Raw genomic sequence first — 23719 nt, forward strand, 5'->3', positions numbered from 1 at the left:
GGAGCAAGTCACAGGCACTTATTTCTCCCCAGATTATTCCAGGCAGCTCTCCAGTAAAAATAAGTCATTTGTATTTTGAGATGCCAGAAGTCTCAAGGGAAAGATTTTTCCATCAAGGCTTTCTTTTGATTTAGGCATTGCTCCCCATGTTTTCATCTCTCTTTGGTTTGCCACTTTGTCACTGAATGAAGTCACCTGGGAGGGAATAATGAGAAGAAGATTATCAAGGGATGGGGTTGGTATCACGTGAAGTTCTGTAATTCCTTTGCTTTCCGAGTGCAAGGAAACACGAAACTGATGTCTATTTTGGGCTTACCTAGAAACAGAGGGCAGACAAAATTAAAAGGATAAAAGTTGATATATTTAATGAAGGCCCTTCAGATACATTAAGGGCAGATGAAGCCTCCCCAAGGGGATACACACAAGATGGACAATGGTATGAGTTTTTCAGACAGATATAATTTTGGGCTGTTTGCATATCAGGGGTTAATTCTCCAGTTACAGCTTCAGGTAATGAAGTAATTTACCCCCAGTTTGCTCCCCCCCAAACTCACCTTTGTTTACACTTTTCTGGGCCTGAGACAGTGAGGTGTCCTTGATTGCCAGGGCTGCAGAGGAATTGTTTTGTCAGAATAAAATAGGAGAACAGCAGCTGACAGGCTACGGAGCTTTAGAGTTACACACTAAAGAATTGCAGGATTACAAATATATGAAAAATTTACAAGCTAAACTCCTAAGGCATCATGTGAACAGCCCCTCTCTGCCTCCTGCACAGAGAGGGATGAGCTCACTCTCCATACTCAACCTCAGCGTGGCACCCCCCTCTTCTTCAGCCCCACCTTGTTTGTGGGTGACTGATTGCCTGGGTTCTGACAGTGCTGACAGACCCAGCTGCCAAATAACCCTGAGCAGAGCAGACAGCAGTAATGTACTGGTTTGTTCATTTGATTTACATCAGAGTGGGTTTATAATGGCCATAAATGATTATTTTTACAAGAGGTACATAAACAAGTAAAATTGAAATGACTGCTCTGCGTGCTACTGTACATTCCTAATGCTGCATTTCTACGTGTACAAATGAATTCTTTCACTTCCAGTGGCTGATTGCTGCCTGAAAGAACCTGTGTCTGTGCAGGATTGCAGTCCCTCCTGTAGTGTGTGGATATGGGCAAGGCCACTTCCAGAGAGGGGATATGAATGAGAGCTTTGGGGTTGTACAGCCTTCCTATAAAGCTTAACCATCCTTTGTCTTGTAGAACAGATGATACTCAATATTTCTGCATTAATCAGTGTTCTCTCCTGTTCTGATGCAAGGCAGGTGTCAAGGTTTTCCATGCCAGCAGTCTGTGAAGATCCCTTTGTGCCAGGACAGTGCCCTTCAGCAGAGCTCCCTACACAGATGTTATTGGTGACAGTGCCCTCCCTGCCAGAGAATTTGTGCTGTTCCCCTTAGCACACAGGGAACACAAAACCACTTGGAGCAAACAGGAGAAATAGCACTTTGACTAGTGGAAGCAATCAGGATATGCCAAAAGCCAGAAATGAGTGAGGAAAAAGCAAATTGCTTAGAGACACCTGAGGAAAGAATCTTCATTTCCTTCCAGAAGCTTGGAACTGAGACACAGGGAGATAAGTATTGGTCACTGCAGGAACAGGGACAAAGATGAAGACAGCAATAAGATTAGACATGTACAGAGTGGCTTTAAGCTGCTAATTGTATTGTACACTTGGTCAGGCATGAAGTTCTCTTTACATAATCATCCAGTGTATTTCAGGGATAATAATCTAACAGTGTAGCAGGTGGGATAAAAAGCAAACTCCTGCCTGTGTCAGCCTGTGCAAGCACGGTTTGATGTGTGTGCTGCATGGTGATCTCCAGATGCTGAGGCATATGTTGTCATTGGATACCTTTATTTTTTAGAGGTAGCTTGGATGGCTTTGTAACATCTCACAGGTGCTGAGAATGTCTGAATTAAGTGGATGTTTGTAGTAAGTCTATCAAATTGTGCTTCAGGAACCTGGTACTTTTCATTCCCACTGCAGGAAGTATTTAAAAACCCCAAATCACACACCCACACACTGAAATACTGAACTTAGTGAAACTTCACTGTATCACATGGGGTAACCTGTATCACATCACATGTGAAACTTCTCATAGACTGCATAATCTGGGGAAGGTTATTTCATCTTGCATTGTTTCATGTCTGTTTGCTGACAGCTTTCTCCACTGTAACTCTGCTTTGATACTTCCAGCTTGGACTTCACACCACCTCACAAGAGCAGCAGCTGTTGTGTACTTCTGTCATCACATCTGATTATTACTGTTTATTTTTCATTCCACATTCTTTATTTTTGATGCCCATCCTGTTTTTAGCAAGGACAGGCATTCAGTTATGGTACACCCTAGCTAATTACAATAAATGAATGATCCAGATATATCCTGGAGCCCTGGTGTTAGATCAGACTGTACAAACAGAACAATGAGAATCAATCCCTCATCAGATATTGTGGGCTAAGAACCATGAGCTACATGTGAGCTACAGGCTGGAAAGCCAACGTATCACCACCTACAGTTTATTTTTGATTTGGAGGTACAGTAAATTAGCTTTTAGTAAATGGCCACATTTGGAATGGAGTGACATTTGGCTGCACTGGTTTCTGGACTGAAGATGGAAGTATAATGCTGACTCTGAGGGCCATTGCAGGTTTCTGCTGTGACACCACCTGGATCATTGTAGCCACTCCATGTCTGTTACTTCATCTGAAAAATGGGAATGATGCTTCCCAGGAGTGCTGCCATACTTACTGTTTGTAATATCTGTTAATACTCAAACTAAAGACTTTTTAGGAATGTAAAAAGTTACTTCTTCCATTGATTATTCTGACATTACTGTCAAGATGGTCATGCTTTGATTTAGGAACTGCCAGGTTCTCTTGTTACCTGCTCTAGGGGGTCAGAACACTTGGCAGCTGCTGAAATGGTTTTCCATCTGCCCAGGTCTCTTTAACACGTGTATTGTAGTGCTGAGTAACTCTATTCATTGCAGCTTATGTCATCTTGGGGCTTTCTTCAGGCCAAACTGAAACACTCCTGCTCACAATGAGTAGTACCACACTCCATAAAAAGTCTCATTGATTTCAGAAAGGCTCTCACTGATATGCTGTACTATTCATTGTTAAGGGAATAAATATCTCAGTCTGTCTCTGTAGAGTGAGAGCAACAGAAACTGGAGGATGGGGAGTGGGAATTACAGAGACAAGGAAACCTTTCATTTAAAAAAGATGCAAAGAAAACGTGATTCATCTGAATGTCTTAACTCCAAAGAAAAGCTTTCACTGGCAAATGATAGAATGTAGTATAGTGGCTGACATCTGTAGTAAAGCAGAATTTAGAAATCTCATAACAAACAAGAATATAAATTACTTGTCTGTTGCATCATAAATTTTACCTAAACAGTGAAAATTCAGCTGAAGTATGACTTTAACTACTGAAGAATTCCAGGATGTAAAAGATGTGGTGTTTCTGGGAGTGAGACATGGGTTTGTTTGGGTTTAGTTGCATTCATTTTCTGTCACATTTCACAGGCAGTTCCTTCATAAGTCACATAATATATTTGCAGCGCAGCTTCAGAGCTATTGAAAAAGCACGGGTTTAATTTAGTGGTTTTAAAGGCTACATAAGGGCACAACAACACCTGAATCAAAAGTATTTTATACCTGTAAGTGTTTTGACCTTTGTGGCTCAGAGCCCTTCCAGAAGGAGCCCAGCTCTCCTGGTACACACAGTGCTGAGCAGGGCTTGGCAGGCTGGCAGATGTGATGTAGGAGGGTGTAGAGAAGTGGAAGAGCCCCTCAGCTGCATGTGCAAGATGCACTTTTGAAAAGAAAACCACAACTCAGCGTGCCCTGCTGCTTTAGACCAAAGCACATTGGAAGGTGCAGAAAACAGCTGTACCTTCCCTCCCATCCCATTGCCATCCCCACACTCTTCCCCAGTCCCCTTCTTCCTCCACTCCACTCAGGAAGAGCAGAAACGTTGCCATTAATCTGCCATTAATCTGTGCTGGGCAGGACGGGCTCCCAGGGAAGCTGTGCCAGGTGCTGAGCTGCCTCCAGCAAGTGGTGCCCATTGTGGCTGTGTGTGCCCTGCCAGGGAGGCGGTGGGACACTCCTGGAAGTGTTTCTGGGCACAGAGCAGCTGCTGCTGTGCCGTGGGGATGCACAGCAGTGAAAACTGCTCAGCTGTGCTCCCTGGCCCTGCCACAGCGCTGCAGGGGGATGTTCCTGGAGATGCATTTCAAGGTTGTGATTTTAATGGGAGTTACAGATACTTGGTTTGTCTGAAAACAAGACAAATTACTTAGACATGCCCTTGGACTAGCATTTGGCTGATGTTTGCAATTGCCTATTTACGATTATTTTTGGCTGTAGAGTGATGAGGTAAATTGATGGAAGTTCAACAATCATAATCTCATGCATGCTTTGTTATTTCCATTGCTGCTGCACCCAGAATCCCCAATTTAAGCAGTTATGTTTGTAATCTGGGAGGAGTCTTTCCTTTTCAATAGGTAAGCAAAAAGACTGTAATGAATTTTTTACCAGGCTACCTCTGCCTACTCAGCTTTCATTTAAAGCAGACTGTCTCAGCAATGGGAAGAATTAAAGCACTGGTAATTTTCAAGTGGACAGGTAAATCAGACTAAATTTAGTCATGTTTGTGATTTTGCTGCCTTGAAGTTTTCCTGGAGAGCTGGTAAAGCAAAGAATAGTCTTCCAGTATAAACCCTGTTTCATCAGTCCTTTCGTCACTCTAAGCCAAGCTCATCTTTCAGTTACATCAAATTCAGTCCAATTAATTTTTCCTTGGCACAAGTCATTATTAGCAGTACACAAAAAATTCATATTTTCATAAGATCATAGAATAGCTTGGGTTAGAAGAGACCTTTGTTAAAGGTCATCTAGTCCAAGCTCCTGCCTCAGTGCTTATGGACTGCGTTAAGTGTTGGACTTGGCAGTGCTGCATTAGAGGTTGGACTTCATGATGTTAAAGGTCTTCTCCAGTCTAAACAATGACCAGAAAGTCATTAATTTTTTTATCTAGTTAGCAGGTTAAAGAGCAAGGCTCCATTGTATTTAATTAGAAGGAAATAGAAAGAAGAAATGTCTTGAGAAGACCCAGGAAGTGAAAAAAATAAATAAAAATCAGGCTCCTGGGTTTAGAGAGGATCAGCAGCTGTTTGGCTTCTGAGGTCTTATGGCCATTATCTCCCTCTCAGGTTACAAATGTGCAGGGTAAGGTGTTCAGCAAGCAGAGCCTCCAATGTCACCTGGGCAAGGTGACAGTGACACCGGCACGTCCCGGCACGCGCCCGGCGTATTCCTCGCGGAGGAACCCGGGAGCTGCTCAAGTCTCCCTCTCTGGCCTTTAGCCAAGAGCACTGAGGCTTTGAAAAGCAGGATTGTTCTGAAGGGGGGTGGCAGTTCCAAGCAGCCATTTGCTGTGGTATGGCACATCCATCATCTCCCTGTGATCCACGCCTGCGTGTGCTCACATCACAGACAGTGCTCTTTTCACTGGCTGAACGCTGCAGCGCCTGCCAGAGAGCTGGGGGAACTGGCCAGCCTTCAAGATTTCTTCACAAGGACTTCTCAATCAGCTCCCATGCCTCTGTACTCTCATGGCTGTGTGTCTGGTAATTTGCTGTACTTTATGTACACTCTGTTCATCATACAGATTGGCTTTTTACTTTCTGCAGCAATTCCTCTCACTTTGCCAACACCTTGCATTTGCAGCTTTAATGCCTATCGATAGCACTTCATCAGCAGGAGCTGCCAGTGTATATTCTTTTTACGAGATGTTCACCCTTGGTTTTTATAGATAGTTACAAATTTAGTCACAAACTGATTGAATACTTTGTTTTCATTTGCTTTTCACATGGAGTAGATTCATCAAACTGAATGGATCGTTGGAAGATTGAAAACAGTGATGGAGAAGCTTCTCTAGGATGGATTAGTGTCCCAGGCCCGAGCCAGCTCTGACAAACCCATCCCTGTGTGCCTCCTCTGGGTTTTAAAACCTTCACCAAGAGGGCTTTCACAGCATTCCATAGGCAGCTGCCAGCATAGCCCTAGTGCAGGTCCTCATCCCACTGCCAACACACAGCCCCTGATTCGATTTTCCTCTGCCCTGGGAATCTTCACTCCCCAGACTGAGCCATGGGAACCTGAGCAATCACTTGTTGGCAACACCAGGGCAGAGAAGGCATTCAATACCTCCATTTTTGAGTGTCCTCTGTCACCATTTTTCACATTTCTGCTGGTCTCCTTCACTGGTGATGGGCCTTTCCTGTGCCCCTTCACATCTTGCCACTTCCAGTGCAATTGGAAGTTTTGCTCTCCATTTTGTCACCGTGTGCCCCATCCCAGCTCTGCCTTTCCTTTTCCTGTCTGGCTGAACAGGGGGACTCCTGATTGAGCTGTGTGGGGCCGCCACTTCTCTGCCTGCCCATGCTCTGCCACACTAACTGGAGACTGTTTAGAAAAATTATTTCTCTCTGAGAGGTGTCAGTTTTAAGCAAAACCTATTACCAAAAAGCATCCCTGTGTAACTGGATAGTGAGAGTAAAGTCCAGAGCAAACTTCAGGCATTTCTCCCAGTCCACTTTCAAACACACATTAGTATAAGGCTTGTAACTCACAAGTCAAGCAATTTGCTTCTGATTTTTTAATGGAAGCTGTTGGAAGTGTGGCATGGGGAAGAGAGTGTGGCGTGCATCAGCCCATGTACAAGGAATTGTTTTGCTCCTAAGGGATGTTACTACAGTAATCCTTGCACAAACAAGGCTTGGTATTTTACAAAGAAACTGTGTTATTTGTTCCATTAAAGTTGCACTGAGTTGTGTGACCACTGTCACTCCACAGCAATTGTTTTCATTTCCTTTCAATGGCAGAAATAAACTGCCTTTTGCTATTCAGTGAGGTGCAGCAATTTGTTGGCAGAGAAACAGATACAAGATCGTATCCTGCCTTCTCCCTCTCATAAATGCTCTGAGTGTTGCAAGGTCTCATCTCACAAAATCTTCTGCTCTTTGGAATATCCATGGCGGAACTGAGGGGTTCTTGTGTCGGGGTACACATCACAGGAGTATTTCTGTTTCCTGCTACAACAGCCTTGACTTGCATTCAGCTTTGGAGATGTCAGGAGCCTGTAGTGCTTGAGTGTACCAGGTCAGTGGTGGAGGGATGTCTCAGGGCATATCCCAGACTTGGACACACTCGTGGTCAGTTGGAGAAGGAAGATTCAGAGAAGTGATCAGTTCTGTCCCTTCAATACAAATTTGTAACTGTAAATCTGTGGGGTTCCTAGTTTAGGGTTTGATTGCAACCGTATGGATGGCTGGTAACTTTGTTCTGGATACCAGTGAATGTTGAGGTTTAATTGAATGTTCAAATGTCCACTGTTGTTCTTTGCTGCCTTCTAATTTACCATTGTTTATATCTTCCCATTTTTTATTTGACAGTAGTGCATGAATGCCTCAGTCAAGATCACAACCTTGGTTACTGTAGATGCAAAGAAATTACTGTCCATGTCCTGAGGAGCCTGCACAGGCCAGTAAAGAAAACTGCATGGTTGCAAATCCATCTTCTGAGCTCCTTTTCTTTTTATAGTTCGTGGTTCAGGGAACACTACTCAGCAGCAGTGGTTAGAAAGATTTCCATTCACCTTGCACTGTCTCTGCCTGTCTGGGAAATTGTTACCTCTGCTTTGTAACACACCAGTCTTTAGGAACATTTGTTTTAGATCTCTGATTTATCTTTAAATTAGGTATTTTTCCTGGTTACCTCAGTTTGCAGTGCTTTCTCCATCACCTGGCTCCAGTTGTATGATCCTCACATTCTGTCTCTGAACAAAAGTTCTTTGAAGTTACAAAGCAGAAGGATGCCCTTGGTAAGCTGCTTTGATTCAGCTGCTTCAAGCAGGAAGAGCACAGTTGAGGTATAAAGGTTAATTTCACTGATCTCAAATCAAGTTAAATAAGAATTTAATGAAGTCCAACAGATGCTCAGTTTACTATTCCTGAAAACCTAGTTTCTCCAAATTATTTACACAAGTAGACAGTCTGTGATGTTTTCTGTTCCAGCAAAGGATGTATTTCTTGGCCTAGATTTTTCTAAGATGTCAGATGACAGGAATGGGCCTACTGAGCCCAATCCAAGGTGCTTAGTGTTCTCTGGGGGAAAAAAAATCTAACTGCTTACCCAGTTTTCAGATGGGATAGGGTTAATTTTCATCTTAGTACAGTGCTGTGTTTTGAATTCAGGATGAGAATACTGTTGATAAGACACTGATGTTTTGATTGTTGTTAAGGAGAGCTTACCCTGAGTCAAGGCCTGCTCTGTTTCCCATGCTCTGCAGTGAGAAGTGCAGAGGGAGCAGGACATGACCTGACCCGAGCTGGCCCGAGCCAATTCCATGCCACAGGCCCAGTGTGCAGACTGGGAGGAGCTGCCAGGAGGCACAGGTCACTGCTTGGGGACAGCCTGGGCACGGCCAGTAGGTGGTGAGCAGCTGTGCAGTGCATCACTGACTTCTCCTGGGTTTTATTCCTCTCCTTTTCAGTACAGTTATTGCTAGGTTTCTTTTTTTAGATTTTTTTTTTTTTGTTTGGTTCTCCTGCCCTCAGAGCTAGTGACAGGGGGCTGAGCCAGCAGCTGTGTGGCACTCAGCTGCCAGCTGGGGTTAAACCACCACACTGCTTGAGCTGCTTCCTGAGTGGGAGCCTGAGGAGCAGACCCTGCCTGCTGTGTCACACTGGTGACCTGAGCTCATGGGCCAGCCCAGAGTCCCGTTTGTCTGTGCTGCTTGAGACTCAGGTCTCAGCCAAGGCCAGGAGCAGACTGCAGGGCTGGAGAACCCCCTGGAGAACTCCAGCCCTTGCCCCACAGAAGGATGAGCCACCTGCCCTCATGCAGACCTGTGGATGTTTGGCATCCGTCAAAGTGAAATTCAAATTCTTCATTAAAAAGCAAAACCCTTCATAATCCTAAATGAACAAGTGTATACCTAAATTCCAAAGATCCTAAGGGATCCTATGGAGCCCTTCTGTGGTTGTAAATTCAAGAATCTCTTATAGCCTGTGGTGTCAGTGATATGTGGCTTAAGTAGGTTATGACACAGTCCACTTTGACTGCAAATTTCTTCCTACCAAGATGGAATCTGCAGTTGACCTGAGGTTTGCGAGGCCTAGACACCCACAGGCTGGCCCAAGTTGCACAGCAATCCCAACTACAGGTTCACATCAGAGATCTTAATTATTGTCTCCAAACATCACGCAAGTAATCTGCATTTTGAAGAGCCTCTACACGGGTATTTACATAATTTATGTTGTACAAAGTCCACTGATGTGTATTTGCATAACAGACCACAGCAGTGCCAACAGATCCATCGCAGCACACGGTGTCAGCTCTCATGAATTTCCAGTGGATTTTTCCCTTTATTGGAGCTGCTGTGACAGGAAGTGGCTGTAAAGAAAATATATATAACTGATACATCTCAGAGCAGGCTGAGGGCCTGTCAGAGCTCCCTTGGCTGGCTGGAAACACACAGAGGTCAAGCCACCTGCTCACTCACCGGAGAAGCGTTCTGTGTATGTTCATGCCAGTTCTGTGCATGGAAGCAGCAAAGATGGTCCTTCATGTTCACCAAAGCCCACTGAATTCCCTGATCTGGGGTCCCCACTGCTCTCCACATGCTTCCAGCCACACCCTGACACTTGCACGCTCTCCAGCTTCCTTGTCCTTAAAACCAAGCACTTTTTCTCACCACCACCCACCCTAAGGCCCTTGGCATCATTCCCTGCATCCATGCACAGGTGCCTGCAGAAGGACCTTGGGCTTTGTCACTGGTGTCACCTGGGCAGTCAAGCTTGAGCACATCAGTGCAGAGAGAAGCCAGACCTTTGGGTTCCAGTGCAGGATTTATCACTCTCAAAATGGTGTTTTTAAGCATTCTGATGATGGACATAATGCCTCAGCAGGGGTTAGCCCATGAGGGCTAATGGCAGTAATGTTTTTCCTTTTGGCCAAGTGAGAGAACCCTGGCCAAGGTAAAGTTAAGCAGTGTTGGTACCCAAAAAAGGGGATGATTTGTAGCCCTCAGTCTGTTATGTACCAGTGTTGGCAGACTTGTTCAAATCAGTCTGGTGCTTTTGCTGTAGGTGTCTCCATGAAAATTGGAGGGAGCAGTTCACATCCTTACAAAAACAGAGCAGGGGAAGGGATCATTGCCAGCTCCAAACAAGAATTTCCTTCCTTTAATTTGTCCCACAGCCTGAACACTGACAGAACATAGCCTTATGCGTACCCTAATGGATGGGGCTTCGTTTTGTAAGACTTTCTATGAGAAAAGTTTATTTTTTACGTTGGTATATCCTTTCCATTTGTGTTGATTTGGGTATTCATCATCCTGCTGACTGTGATAAGAGTTCATCAGTTTCACTGCATGCTACTAATGAGATAATGCTTTTAACCCTTTGGTGTTTTCACATGAAACATGTTCTTGCTGCTGCAGCTCCTCAGCAGAGTGATGGCTCTAATCATCCTCCCTGTCAATAACTGTCAGCTGTGATGGAGCTGGGGCTTGGCTGGCTGGATAAACCAGCAATGTGAAATAGAGGATGTGCAGTGCTGAGGAGTTGCCAATATAGAGCAGGAGGAAAGACTTATTAAAGCTTCCCATACCAGAGCTGAAGTAAGCCTAATGCCACGATGTTTTTCTGTACTCTTCCTGATGTTCAGGCTAAAATGATTAATCCAGGATAATATCTTGCCACAGTTTCTTCTGATTTTAGTTCTGAGTGAAATTAAATACTGGAAAGATTCAATACAAAAAAATTCCTACTGATTGATACAAGGACTAGAAGTATTGTTTGGCATTACAACTAATCCTTTTTATTATCTAGGTTAAAAGCAATCAGATGCGATGTAGATTGAGGTGATTTCAATGTTTATTCTGTAATTAAACATCTATTATTATTATTAATATCTCCTATTTGAACCTCCTTAAGAGATCTTTAGTATAAGGTTCTGTGGTTTGGTGGCTGCTCAAGACAGAAATACAGGAAGCATTTTAAACCCTCCCTGTTGCCATTGAGATCTGGCGACTCCAGAATCTTGAAGCAAGAATTGTATCTGCCCAAGTTCGTAAGGGAGCAATGGGAATAACTGGAGGAATTTGACTGGCTTTAAATGAATGAGGAATGATGAGAGCAGCCTGCTTGCAGGGTGAAAAGACCCTTTCAGATATCTTTTAGAGATGCTTGTGATCATTTTCCTGTGGCTGCCATGCTGGAGTTGCTGTGAGCTGTGGCCATTCACTCCAGGTTTGGCCGAGCTGCCTGCAGAGCCTGTGTTGAATTCTCCCTGCCTCTCTTTAAAGGCTGCTGAGCTGAAAGGCTCTGCCCTGATCCCAGCCCTTTGGTGGGAGGGAAGTTCTGCAGTGGCTGATTTTCTCCTGCTCACTCCTTGCAGATATGAGATCTGCTTATGCTAAATGTGAGAGGGTGAGCAGAGAGCAGTGCATGCTCCTGCCCTCGCTGCCCTCCCCTTGGGGAGGCATGAACACATCTCTTGCAGGGCACAGAGCAGTTCCTGTTGTTGCTTCTCTTTTGGCTGACACCAAGTTAAGTGATTAGTTCTTTCCAGTGTATTCTGGGCCAGTTTGCTTCCATGGTAGACCCAGGCAGTGCAAGCAGAGCCTGCTTCAGGCTGAGATGCCCTCCCTGCACAATTCCTCTGACTGGACAGTGCACAAGAGACCTGGGTGCAAGCACCCCATGTGCATCACTCACAGGAAGGGTCTGAGCCCTGGTATCATCTGTCCCTGCTGCCCAGCTGGCAGATTCCTCTCTGTTCTCCTGCACTCGGTGTGATCCCCCAGGCCTGCGCTGGCAAGGTCTGCAGACCTGCAGAGCATCCTCCCCCTGCAGCACAGCTCCCAGGGCTCGTGTGCTCAGCCAGCTGCACAAACACAAACCATGGAGGGCTTTTGGAGATGGAGAAGGATCCAGAGAATCCTTCTATCCCTAGGGCTGGGCAGAGAATCCTTCTGCCCCTGGGCTCCCTAGAGTGGAAGCATTGAGAATCTCACTGTGCATGAACACAGCTCTGGTAGTAGCCTGGCACAAGGAAGCCTGAAATTCCTTGAGGATTGGCCTTGCTGTACACAGGTTGTAGCCTACTCAGACCTGACCTTACTCTCAAGCTATGTGGTTGTCTTCCCATGGCATGAAGAAACTCTAAATGCTGCTTAGGTAGACCTGTGAGGGTTTTCAGAACTTCTTTTCAGTTCTAAACCTGAGGGCTGAGAGATGTGCCTAACTTAAGCAGGTAGGTAATAGTATTTATCTTGGTGCTCTGAGTTCTATTTAAAGTTAAGCAAAGTTTAAGGGAACTTCCAATCCTGGTTGCAAGTTAAACTTACACTACTGAAGTATAAGATCATATCGAGGCCTGTTAAAAAATGGAGCTCTCTATGTTTAGAGCAGCAGAACTAAATTAAACTCCTCATTACCAATGTCAATTGCAGATACAATTAGCAGGTTATAAAAAGGTTGGATATTCGTAAACTGTAAATTTTGAAGCCAGGAAAGGTGCGGTTTTTCCTTAAGGGAAAGAGTGCCAATAACACATGCTCCTTTTCTTCACGAGAAATTAAGGAGTGTCTGGGGGAGAGGAGTTGGGATGGCTTTAAATATTTTTGTACTCCCTTCCAAAATAAGTTTATAGTTTCCCCACATACAATTTAATTAAGCCTTCGATTTGACCTTTGTATTGAGCAATAAAAGTTAACTGGGAAAGATGTGGGTAGAAGGAGAGCACAAACAAAGCATGCCGCACGTCAGCCAGTGTGAGAACTGTTTCTGTAACCAAAACTAATGAGATCATCAGGACAAAAGCAAGAGCCAAAGCATTTTCAATTATTACTAATATTTTTCTTCCTCAAGCCAGTTTATATTTTTCTTAATTACAGCTTTGAGCTGTGGTGTGATATTTAGCAGATGCCTTCAGCACTTGGCGTGCTGATCACTTGCACACTCCAGACTGGCAGGGGCACCTAATCTTTGAAGTCTGGAGCTCACATTCATCTCTAACCATAAAGGTCAGCCCTGCATTCCTTGCATCCCCCAAACTGCCATTAAGTTTAACGGGAGTTGGAGCATGTGAGGCATGCGGGATCGGGATCGCCCTCAGTCTTCCTGATAGTGCCAGTGAGGCATGTACACAATTTCCAAACTTAGCTAATTAATTGCACCATACAGGGAAGGCAGAAGGCTGTCACAGGGCTTTTGAGTTGTTTCTTTTATTACAAGAAAGTTACAACAAATGTTCCACAGATTTACTGAGAACATCATGTTTTACAGATACATCCATGCTGTGTTTCAGGATATCATGTCAGCTGTGCTATACTACATACGAGGTATCTGGCAACCTAAACAAGCATAAACATGCAACCACAAACATGTGCCTAGGACTAGACTAAAAGCAGATGTTTCCAGGAAATGTCAAATATGTTTGGCATGTTTTAAGCTTATACTTTCAGCTTGCCTGCATTTGAGTAAGTCCCATATTAATAGAAACAAAATGACAAAGCCTTTTCTTGCAAATGACTGATTGATTAATGGAAGTACTGCTGAATCACAGAGGTTTGTTAGGTTGGATTACTTCTTCCCAAGGAAAAGATGGATTGTTCCTGCTTGACATTTACCATGGCAGGAGCAGTTCTATGTACGGGTTTACTTTTAAACCCAGAACTAATACAGTTGTATTGTGGCTCCTGAAAATCCTGCAGGGTTTGCTATGGCCACTGTATATCAGAAGGCAAACACATTGAGTGACAGGTTTCCTTAGAGCAGGACAGCTGAGATAATGTCCTGCTCTCTCTGTGCACGTGTTTATTGCACTCAGATGTGTATGGACTAAAAAATTGCTTGGGAGAAGGGGAAGGAGCTGCCATTGCATGTAAGTGTGGCTTCTAGGCACCTGACATCTCAAATTGTCTCATGACTGTTCCTGCATTTTCTTTATTGCATTTGAATTAGCTCCTGAAAGTTCCAGCCAATGTTATTGCTTTTGGATAGTGGGTATGGCTCTCCGACAGAAGAAATTGCATCCAGAATGTGCAAAATGCACAGGAAATAAAGTAGTTCTCTCACTGGTTCACAGGGAATGGCAATCTGCCAAAGATCACACAGAGCTTAATATAGAATTAAAACCTGGACATGGATAATCCTGGTCCCAATTTATTATTATCCCCTCACTCATTCTTTAAAAATAGATAAAGTTCTTAAAAAGAGAAGTGGCAAGATCTCAGAATCTAACTGGGACACATCAGCTTACCCCCATAATCTTGTCCCACAGGTTGTCTGGAAAGGCTGGCCTGAACCTAATGCCACTCAGGAATTCAGTGGGGAGAGTTGTCTATGCACTTAAAACTCCTGGAGTTCTTCTTCCTCTGATTAAAGATTATTTTTTTCCTCCTAACACCAGGTTTCCATTTAAAGGTATGTGAGGAAAAGGCTTCTCTGGACACCACGTTCTCAGGCTGAAATAGAAAATGGTGGAACAGTACATAACAGAGCTGTTCATTGCTCCCTTCTCCTGGCTCCACAAAGCATACATTACACCCACCTTTCACTGACTGGTATTATACAGACCAAAATAACAGACTCCAGAATTTGGAGAATTGCATCACGAGTTATCATACTTCAGGAGTTCTCACATTCCCACTTCCACAGCATTCCTGTTTCCATTTGTCTGCTGCAGCTGTAACTGGAAATAATTACTGCTGGTCTTAATGTCAAGATAATGGATTATTTGGAAAGTGTTGGTACATTTTATGGCGACAGCATTGTTTTGCAATTTCAGAGCTTCTTCCTTTGAATATGTAAAAGTAATTTCAGCTTTTGCTACCCGAGGTGATAAAAAGCTAATAATAACACTGCAGCATCTACTGTAATTTAAGAGCCGGTTCCACCAAGTTGCACCTAGCTTTAATTTCTTATGAAGCTGTCAGCCAAACCCAAGCCTGTGATCGAAGGGAAATTTATCAAGCAGCTGAGCTCCAAGGTGGGGAGTAACTGCAGGTGCTGACCAGTTCACTTCAGACCTGTATTATGAGTGTCATTACACCCATGATGAGGCATTCAAGACCAAGGCATTAATTTGCTATCATAGATGCTGACAGTCTGTTTTTTCAAAGCACAGTGTTTGCAGGAAAATCTAGAAAGAAATGGACAAGAAAAGACTCTAGAAATGGTCTGGCTTGATGTATTTAACATGGGGAAAGCAGATATAAACAATCTCTGCTTCTTTTGTCTCCCCAAGTAGCTGGGTTGAAAGTTCTCTCTAGCAGCTCCAGGTTAAAACTGATGGAAACGTGTCCAGAATCCCCATGGTGGATTGATGAGCATATGGATTCTCTGCTGTCAGTGCCCCACTCCATTAGCAACCAGGCTGCTGTAATTAACATTTATAGGACTGGTCTGGCAAATCTCTCTGGTTTGTTTTTTCCCCCCTCCCCTCACAGGGGCTGTACCCCTGTCTGGTGAGAGGATCTGCAGCCTTAGAGGCACTCAGGCTGTTGGGCAGTCATGAGTGCAGTGCCTGACAAGCAGAGGTCATCATTTACCATCACAGAAAAAGGACTGAGCTCAAATGAGATCAAGAGAAGGACAAAAATGGAAGGAGGTTTCTGTTAAGTAGCTGAACTTGTTCATCCCTTGGCAGGACAGTAGGAAAAATGAACAGATTAAAGCAGATGCTGCTGATACCCTGACTAGAGAGCAATAGCATGTAAGAACACAGTAAATAGTTGTATCTTTGATAATCCCTAGCAGTAGCAAACTGAAAATGATTTGGCCTAGAAAGGGGGAGCTGACAGCTTGGGTGTCAATATGATTTGAACTTCTGTCTGATGACCTGGTAATAACGTAAAAAAAATTGTAATGGCACTGTTTTACCCCGGAATTTTTACTGCCTCTGATTCAGGTGTACTTCGGCATGTGGCTCACTGAATGCATTTGAAAGGCATAAATAGCCCTCACTATAGGGGAGGTTTCCTATTCCTAAATTAGATGTCAGTGCAGTTTTGGTTCTCCTGTCATCCTGAACCGGTCTCTCTGAGGAGCAGTATTGATCCACAGAGGTATTTATGAGTAGCTCGGTGCCATCGGAGCAGCACGTGCGTTACTGGGCAGCAATCTGTGGTTACAGCTCCGAGTGAAGATAATCCTGAACACTCTCAACAGCGGGGTCAAGTCATTTTCATTCTGCTTTGTTTATACTGTCAAGATGTGAGTTTAGCAGCAGTTAACAGAGATGAGGGTTCAGCTAAGGAAGTGGACTCAATCCCCTGGACTCACTGAGCTGTAATCACGGGGCCTGGAGGAGCTCTGGGCCATCTTCAGTGACCCCAGCAGACCTGTCCTGGGCAGGAGTCCCGAAAGGCTGCTCAGAAAGGCTGCTTTGGCAGGCAGCTGCCTTCACTAAGCACCTTTCTGGCAGGATTGGGATATCCTCAGTGAGAGCTGGCTGAGGGAACAGCACAGCCGCTGCTGCAGCGGCTGCATCACCACCCTGGTGCAGTGATAATAAACAGCACAGAGCGATATTCACCTGCCAGGCTCCAAAGGGCATCCCACTGTCAGGCTGAGGTGAGCTGGAGCCTTCGGGGAGTTCAGCCACTCCAGCTGGGGAACAGAGAGGGGGACTGATGGTGGAAGGTTCTAGCAATGGAGAAAGCTTCTAATGGGCAACCATAAAGCCTTTAAAATTCAGAATGTAAATAAGAGAACGAACCAAAGCTGTGGGGTTTGGTGGGTTGGTTTATGAAGTCATACTCCGGGGGCTGCATTCATGGGTGCTGAACATCTGGGGTTTGCTCTGTTGAGACTGAACAGAGCAAATTTCTGTGCTAGTCTTCACACTAACACTTTTTTCTTTCCTAGCATGATCAGTACTTTTTTGCCTTTTGAATGTCAGTAGTAGACTGAACATAACCATCTCTGACTCAGAGGAAAAGATTCAAGAGGGAAAAACTCATTTAACTCAGAGTCTCTCAGCCAAAATCGTGGAGTGAGTAAGCAACAGAAACTCTGAGGAAACTGGAATAAAACGGAAAGTCTTTATACTGCTGAAATTTTGCCTTAAAAACCAAATAGAGGATTGAAAAATATTTTGAACTGAATTGAAAGTTAAGCTATTTTTATTTATTTTTAAGACAGAGGAAAACAGAGCATTATAAATAAAATGCCAATTTTGCACAATTAGATCCCAAATTAGAATTGGCCATGAATAGCATCGGAAGATCCTTTGCTGTGAAGACAGAGAGAGAATTCAGAATGGAGTCATTCCCTGGAAAGGATAAAGCCAGAATTTTCTAATGTATTATTTAACGCTTGTTATGTAGTGCATTAAGCAGTGACTGAGAGGAAAGCTTTTAAAAACCAACAGTCTCTCTGATAGCATTAAATCTTACCCTAAATTTTTGTTAAAGTCAATAGTAAGAAAATAAACGAATTAATACATTTCAGTCTGCCCGATTTATAGACGCCAATCAAGTTACAATGCTGGACATGGCCAGATGAAAGAAGGGAATAGATTTACCTGAGTGAGGTCTTAATTTAATCAGCTGGCCCCAGAGAGCTGAAGTCAGCAGGCTGGGATGATATAAGAGGCAGCAGAGAAATAGTGCCTCTACTGCAGTTGCAAAGGAGAGTGACAGTGATGGAAAGGACTCGAGGCAGTGTCAGAACACACCTATTTCCATGATTTATTCTTAATTTACTTTAATGACAGTCTGAAGGTTGTCCATTTTTCTTTAAATGTCCTCAGAATACTGAGATTTTCTCAACAATTTGAGCATGCTTTTTCTCCCCCTCCTTTCTGTGAGCTCCAGTGCAAGTCAGAATCACAGAGGAGCTCTGCCTGCACTTTGCCATAAGGAATTTCGAGCACAATGTCAGAACACCCTTTTCCCAAAGTATGCCTTGCCAGCTGCTGTCCCTTCACTGCAGTCCCTCTTGAGTCAGGTGTAGGAATCACACATTCCTCTGGGATTAATGTTGGTATTATAGTAAAATGAAGGAATTCATTGTATTTCTTTTACAGTTTATTCTGGCAAAAGAACAATATGTGCTTTCCCAATACAATAGCTCATTTTCAGTATCAAGTGAATTTATTGATGGTTGTTCAGAACTACTGACATGCAGACAATGATCTCAGATTGCATTTACATTTCTGGAATACTTTCCATCTTTCCAGTTTCTGCCAGGAACTTGCTTCTGTGATTCAGAGTTTTCATTTTAAGATTGGACTGCTGTTTCATCTGCATTACAAATCCATGCCTTTTGCTTTCTTTTGTATGTGCTCTGCATTCATTAGTATCACAAATCCTTTAAACTTGGACCTGAACATTTATTGGTAATTATAAATTCTTCCAGGTAGGCATTTGTTCTTTCTGAGCACTCAGGTATGCTTTTACAGATTGATCATCATCCCTTCAACAGAGAAATAGTCTGTTTGTTTGTTTGTTTGTTTTTTCTCCACAATGCCAATGAGAGGGTTTAAGGGCAATATGGTCTCAGTAATATTTGCAAATAGCTTGGAAATGTCTTCATAACCAAAGATTTATTATTTTCTCCCTATAAAAAGAAAAAAAAATCAATGTTTTTGCAATAAAGGGCTACTCCTACTTTCTTCTGAATCCAATTCTTTATATGAAAATACATGGCATTGCCTCAAAATGCATCTAGAGGGAGAAGCCTTCCAGTGCTTAAAGGAGACTTGCAAAAAGGGGAGAGAGTGACCCTGTACACAGGCAGGCAGTGAAAAGGATGAGGAGTAGTGATTTTAAATGAAAAGAGGAGAGATTTAGGTTAGATACTAGGAAGGAGTTCTGTACTCAGAGGGTGGTGAGGCCCTGGCACAGGTTGCCCAGAGAAGCTGTGGGTGCCCCATCCATGGAAGTGTCCCAGGCCAGGTTGGATGGGCCTCGGAGCAGCCTGGGGTAGTGCAAGGTGTCCCTGCTCATGGCAGGGGGTGAACAAGATGATCTTTAAGGGCCCTTCCAGCCCAAACCATTCTGGGATTCTGTCAAGTCAATATCCAATGTCCTGCAGCAGCCCCCAGCCTGGAGGGTGTCCCACTGTGACGTGTTCCAAAGCCACTCAATCTGAACTCCACGCTGGAAAGCACGAGCTGGTTCCCAGCCCAGGGGAAACTGAAGGTACTTTCTGTGGGAGCAGAGCAGGTTCTGAGCCAGCCACTGCAATGCAGGATACCTGTTACTCTGCTCAGGCTGTGTCTGTGAGAAGCCACCAGGCAGGCAGAGGAAAACAGTGAGTGCTGGGGTCAGAGCAGCCACACTGAGCCCAACTAAAACATGAGGGCAAGTGCCCCATCAGTCTCCATCCATATTTCAGTTATTCACAGTGTACACCATGTTCCAGCAATATTTAAATATGTTCAAGCAGTATTTAAAAGATATGTGATTAATCTCATGTTTACTTTCATGTTTTCAGATATACTCAAAGACAAGAAAATCCATCCAGGAAACAGAAATGAACCAAAACCAACCATGAAGAAGATTGACACCACAACCACAAGCACTGTCAAGTCATCCTCCAAACACAGTGTAACTGGCAGTGGGAGCAGCCCAGCCCCGAGTCCCTCCCTTGCTGTTCTGGCAGCACTGGCAGTCCTGTGGCACTGTCCCCTGTAGCTGCACTGCCCTGCAGATGCTGTGCTCGTGCTCCTTTCGCTGTCATTGACACCTGCAGCCTTACCCGACTGGAAACAAATGGAAATGGCTCTCTAGTTGATGTGATTTGTTAGGATAAAAAAGAAGGGAAATGCTGGAGCTGGCAGATACCAAGTGTCATCACTTCCAATGTCTGAAGATAGCTTTTGGCAAAGCCCCCCCAAGGTACAGCAAGGATGATCACAAGGGTCTGCATAGCTCAAGTTATGGGGTAGAAATAACTGAAAACACAGAAATTGTGTATGTGTGTGTTACTGTTTCTATCAATTTCGTTTGCTAGAATCTGACTGGCTGTTGTTTATTTGTTTAATTTTTCTGGTAAGTTATATGACTGGTCAGTCTTCAAATTCAAGGCAAATCCATACTTTGTTTTTTTACGTGAACAGCTAACAAGCTGTGCTACAGTTCACAGAATGATAGAATGTTATGGGGTTGGGATGGACCTTAAAGATGATCCAGTCCCAGCCCCCCTGCCATGGGCAGGGACACCTCCCACCAGCCCAGGTACCAGGCTGCTCCATGTAGGGTGAAGTGCTCTCTACCAGCTTGATGAAATTCCTGAGAGGTCAAGAAGATCAAAGCATGTTTGAAACTTCTTTTCACTCTTATTGTTTAGATTGTAGGAAGCAACATAAAAACATATGGTGTGTCTAATATATCAGTATAGTTGCCTTAACTGTGGAAAAAAATAGAACCACTTTGTTTACTGAGAGACATAGATAGTGAATTTCCCTGCCCCACAAAATGTCATTACCAGATGCTTAAGCATATGCTCGAGGCTTATTGGATGAATGTCCAGCAAAGGGAAACATAAATAAACATAATAATGTTTTATCCACTTGAATGCAGCTCTGTACAGGAAAAAAAAAAAAAAAAAAAAAAAAAAAAAAAAAAAAAAGACTTCAGTTCAAACTTACTTTGCCTATGAGATGTTACATAGAAACCAACTTAAGTTTTCCATAAAGGTCCCAGAGATATAAATTATTGGGAACTCCCATTAGACACTTAACTAGATTTTGTGCATTATGGATCTCTGAAATAAACTGTTTCATAAACTGTGTATTATTTAATTACATTTAATGTTTAAAATTTTGTATCACATTAGATGTAAATGTAAAACATTCTGAAATCTAGAACATTCTCTGTTATGCTTCATCTTGATTGCTACCCTAGAAAATGTCAAATGTGCATTATATTACAAGGCTATTTTTTTTAAGTCAATGATACATTGATGCATTTTAACTTTTTGAATGGAAAAGTACTATAATAACTTCTAATGGGTTAAGAGTTAATGTGTGTTTTCCAACAACTGTTTACAGTGCCATTGAATAGATGTATACAAACACAACTTTATGAATACGGTGATTAATATGTTAAATATATGAAACATTAGAATTGTTATATTTACTACATTTCATAACTATTACAACTGTTTAATGGCCATTTTTACGTTGTAGACTATTCTTATGTACAGTTTTGTAAGATTTAATGTAAAACACTTGCCTTTGGTTTTTGTAAAACATCTCTTTGATACTTGGCATTACCCAGTCACTGAGATTACTCAAAAGAAGAGCCCTGTGTCTCACTAACCAGCTTTGGGCATTTTATTGGCAATTTTGACTATAGAAGCTTGACTCAAAGAAGGTGCCATGGGCCAGGATTCCTGCTGGGTGTCACCACACAGGAGGTGACAATAGTACAGAACAAGCAGACAATAAAGTGAACAGAGGCTCACTACACTTGCATGTTTCCAGATAGTATCAGTGAACATGTCTAATTATGTTTGCAAAAGTGGGGCTTGAGTTTCATTTCCAGTTTTGGTTCCTAGATCATATTTATGACATAAAGTTATGATCAGAGCCGTGGATGCACCCAGCTGCAAAGGCAGCGTCTCTGAAGTGGCAGAAGCTAAATTTTCTAAAATAAAATTCAATTGTAATATTGAAACAAGGAAATAAAATGGAGAAGATACTTACATTAACATCAAGTATTTTATGTTTTAACTTTTTCACAGCAATAAGGATATTAATATCCCTAAGGAGTGCTTCCCAGTCCAATTGGTGAAAATCACTTTTCCCACAAGTATGTAAATGGCTCTCCTGTGTTTTCCAGGGTTTGTGAGCTGCACCAATCTATGGAACCACAATTTAAAATGCTGCTTCTTGTATTCATTTTCGGTGCCCTTTAGAAAAGTGCTGGTTTACCTGCAGAGGTGTGCACTGGAAGGACTCTGTAATGCCTGGCACTCTTAGAGAATCCTGCCCTGTGATGGCTGAGTCAGCCAGGAGCTCTCTGTGCACAAACAGAAATGTACCCTGGGTGCTCACACTCACCACCTGCCCCACCAAGCACTCTGGCTGCACTGGAGCAATTCCTGTCTGATGCTTGCAGCCTGACTGCTGCTTTAGTGTTCTCATGCTTACAGTGCTCAGTCATCATTCAGGAAATGTCCCTCAGGATTCCTATGGATAAGGTGTCAGGGCTGGCTTCCAGTCCTGCCAGATGTCAGCTGTGCAGTTTGGAGTTTTCAGATTTTTCTCACCTGCAGAGAGGGAACTTGATCAGCCAGAGCCAGGTGTGTTTCTGAGGTCTGTTCTGGAAAAGATTTTAGTGGCGATCTCACCAGCCGTGTGTTCAGCTGCAGCAGAGGAAGCTGCAGAAATCCCACAGGTGGCAAGGATACAATAATTCACCCAGGGAGTTATTTGTTGTTGCTAAATGGCATAATTTTGCTGAACAGAAACCTCTGAAAAATCAAGGGTTTGGATTTGGGGATTGGTTGGTGAATATTTGTATTCATCTCTCAAGCTAAACAAGACAATCCTTTCAAAGTTTCTGTAACAAAACACAACAAGTTCAAATCGTGGGGTGAGGTAGAATAAACTCATTTCATTGGACTCAACCAATATTTTAACAGACACAACTTGCTGCAGAATGAGGGAAGAGGGCTCTACATCAATTAATACCTTTCATGCAAAAACACTTCTACACTGTAAGAAGAGTACTGGTCAAACCAGCATGAAATATGTTCACTATGAGCATCAAAAATTGTGCCATTTTAAAGGGCAATGCAGTTTGTTTTTAGTGGTGGTTTATGATATTTTTTTCCCTCAGGATCAGTTGCATTTACATATTTATAAATAAATGTTTTCATCACACAAACCATCTATACCAGCAAGATAAAACCAACTGGCTGTGTCAGATAAAGCAAGCATTCATTTTCAAATTAATAATATACCTGCTTTACAAAGTCGTAGTTTGTTTCCCAGACACTGTAATTATGATGTAATTACAAAGGTCTAAATTCAATATACTTTTGAACTTGTCTATGTAATCTCAGTGTAAAATAAGGTATCAGTCTAAGAACATTGCTGTAGCTGTGCCTGACAGTTATGAATTGTATTTAGCCACTGCTTTCTGATTGTTTATTGTTTTGCTATGATTTTCTTTTAATATTTTGCTGTGCCCACATTTGTGAACGCCAGCATTGGGAAGTAACTGCTGTCACACATGTATGAGTAAAATCAATGTACAATTTTCTGTTGGGAGTGATGCAGGCTTTTTACCAAATCAGACAAAGCTGCCATGGGCACAGTGTCAGTTCTTGGTGTTCCACTGCTCTTCAGGCTGTGTGTTCCTGTAAGAGGCTCAGGTCTGCGTGTCCCCAGTCCCCTTCCTGGCTGTGAAAGTGCCAGGGGAAGGAGCAGGGGTGGCAGAGGCGTGGGTGGCTGCAGGGTGCCAGGGCATGGCAGCCTCCAGCTGGCTGCTCTGAGCCCTGAGCCCAGTGTTCTCAGCTAATTTCAAGCAGCTTTTACACCTCTCCAAATCATCTCTTGGAGACTGGCCAGGCAAAGAGCAGCAGAGAATCAAGAGACTGCACTTTCAGACAACTTCACAGCC

The 23719-nt window shown here is 43.3% G+C and overlaps 1 protein-coding gene across 1 annotated transcript in view; it reads left to right on the forward strand.

Moving 5' to 3' along the window:
- LOC100218614 (glypican-5) overlaps positions 1-23359 on the forward strand; it is a 348060-nt gene extending 324701 nt beyond the window's left edge. Inside the window, exon 9 of the mRNA XM_030279863.4 lies at positions 19581-23359. Within this exon, the coding sequence (XP_030135723.4) occupies positions 19581-19780 (200 nt within the window). The 3' untranslated portion in view covers positions 19781-23359. The remainder of the gene's footprint in view (positions 1-19580) is intronic.
- The last annotated feature ends 360 nt before the right edge of the window (positions 23360-23719 follow it).

The sequence above is a fragment of the Taeniopygia guttata genome, chromosome 9 (genome assembly GCF_048771995.1).
Source record: "Taeniopygia guttata chromosome 9, bTaeGut7.mat, whole genome shotgun sequence".
In the NCBI taxonomy this organism is placed as follows: domain Eukaryota; kingdom Metazoa; phylum Chordata; class Aves; order Passeriformes; family Estrildidae; genus Taeniopygia; species Taeniopygia guttata.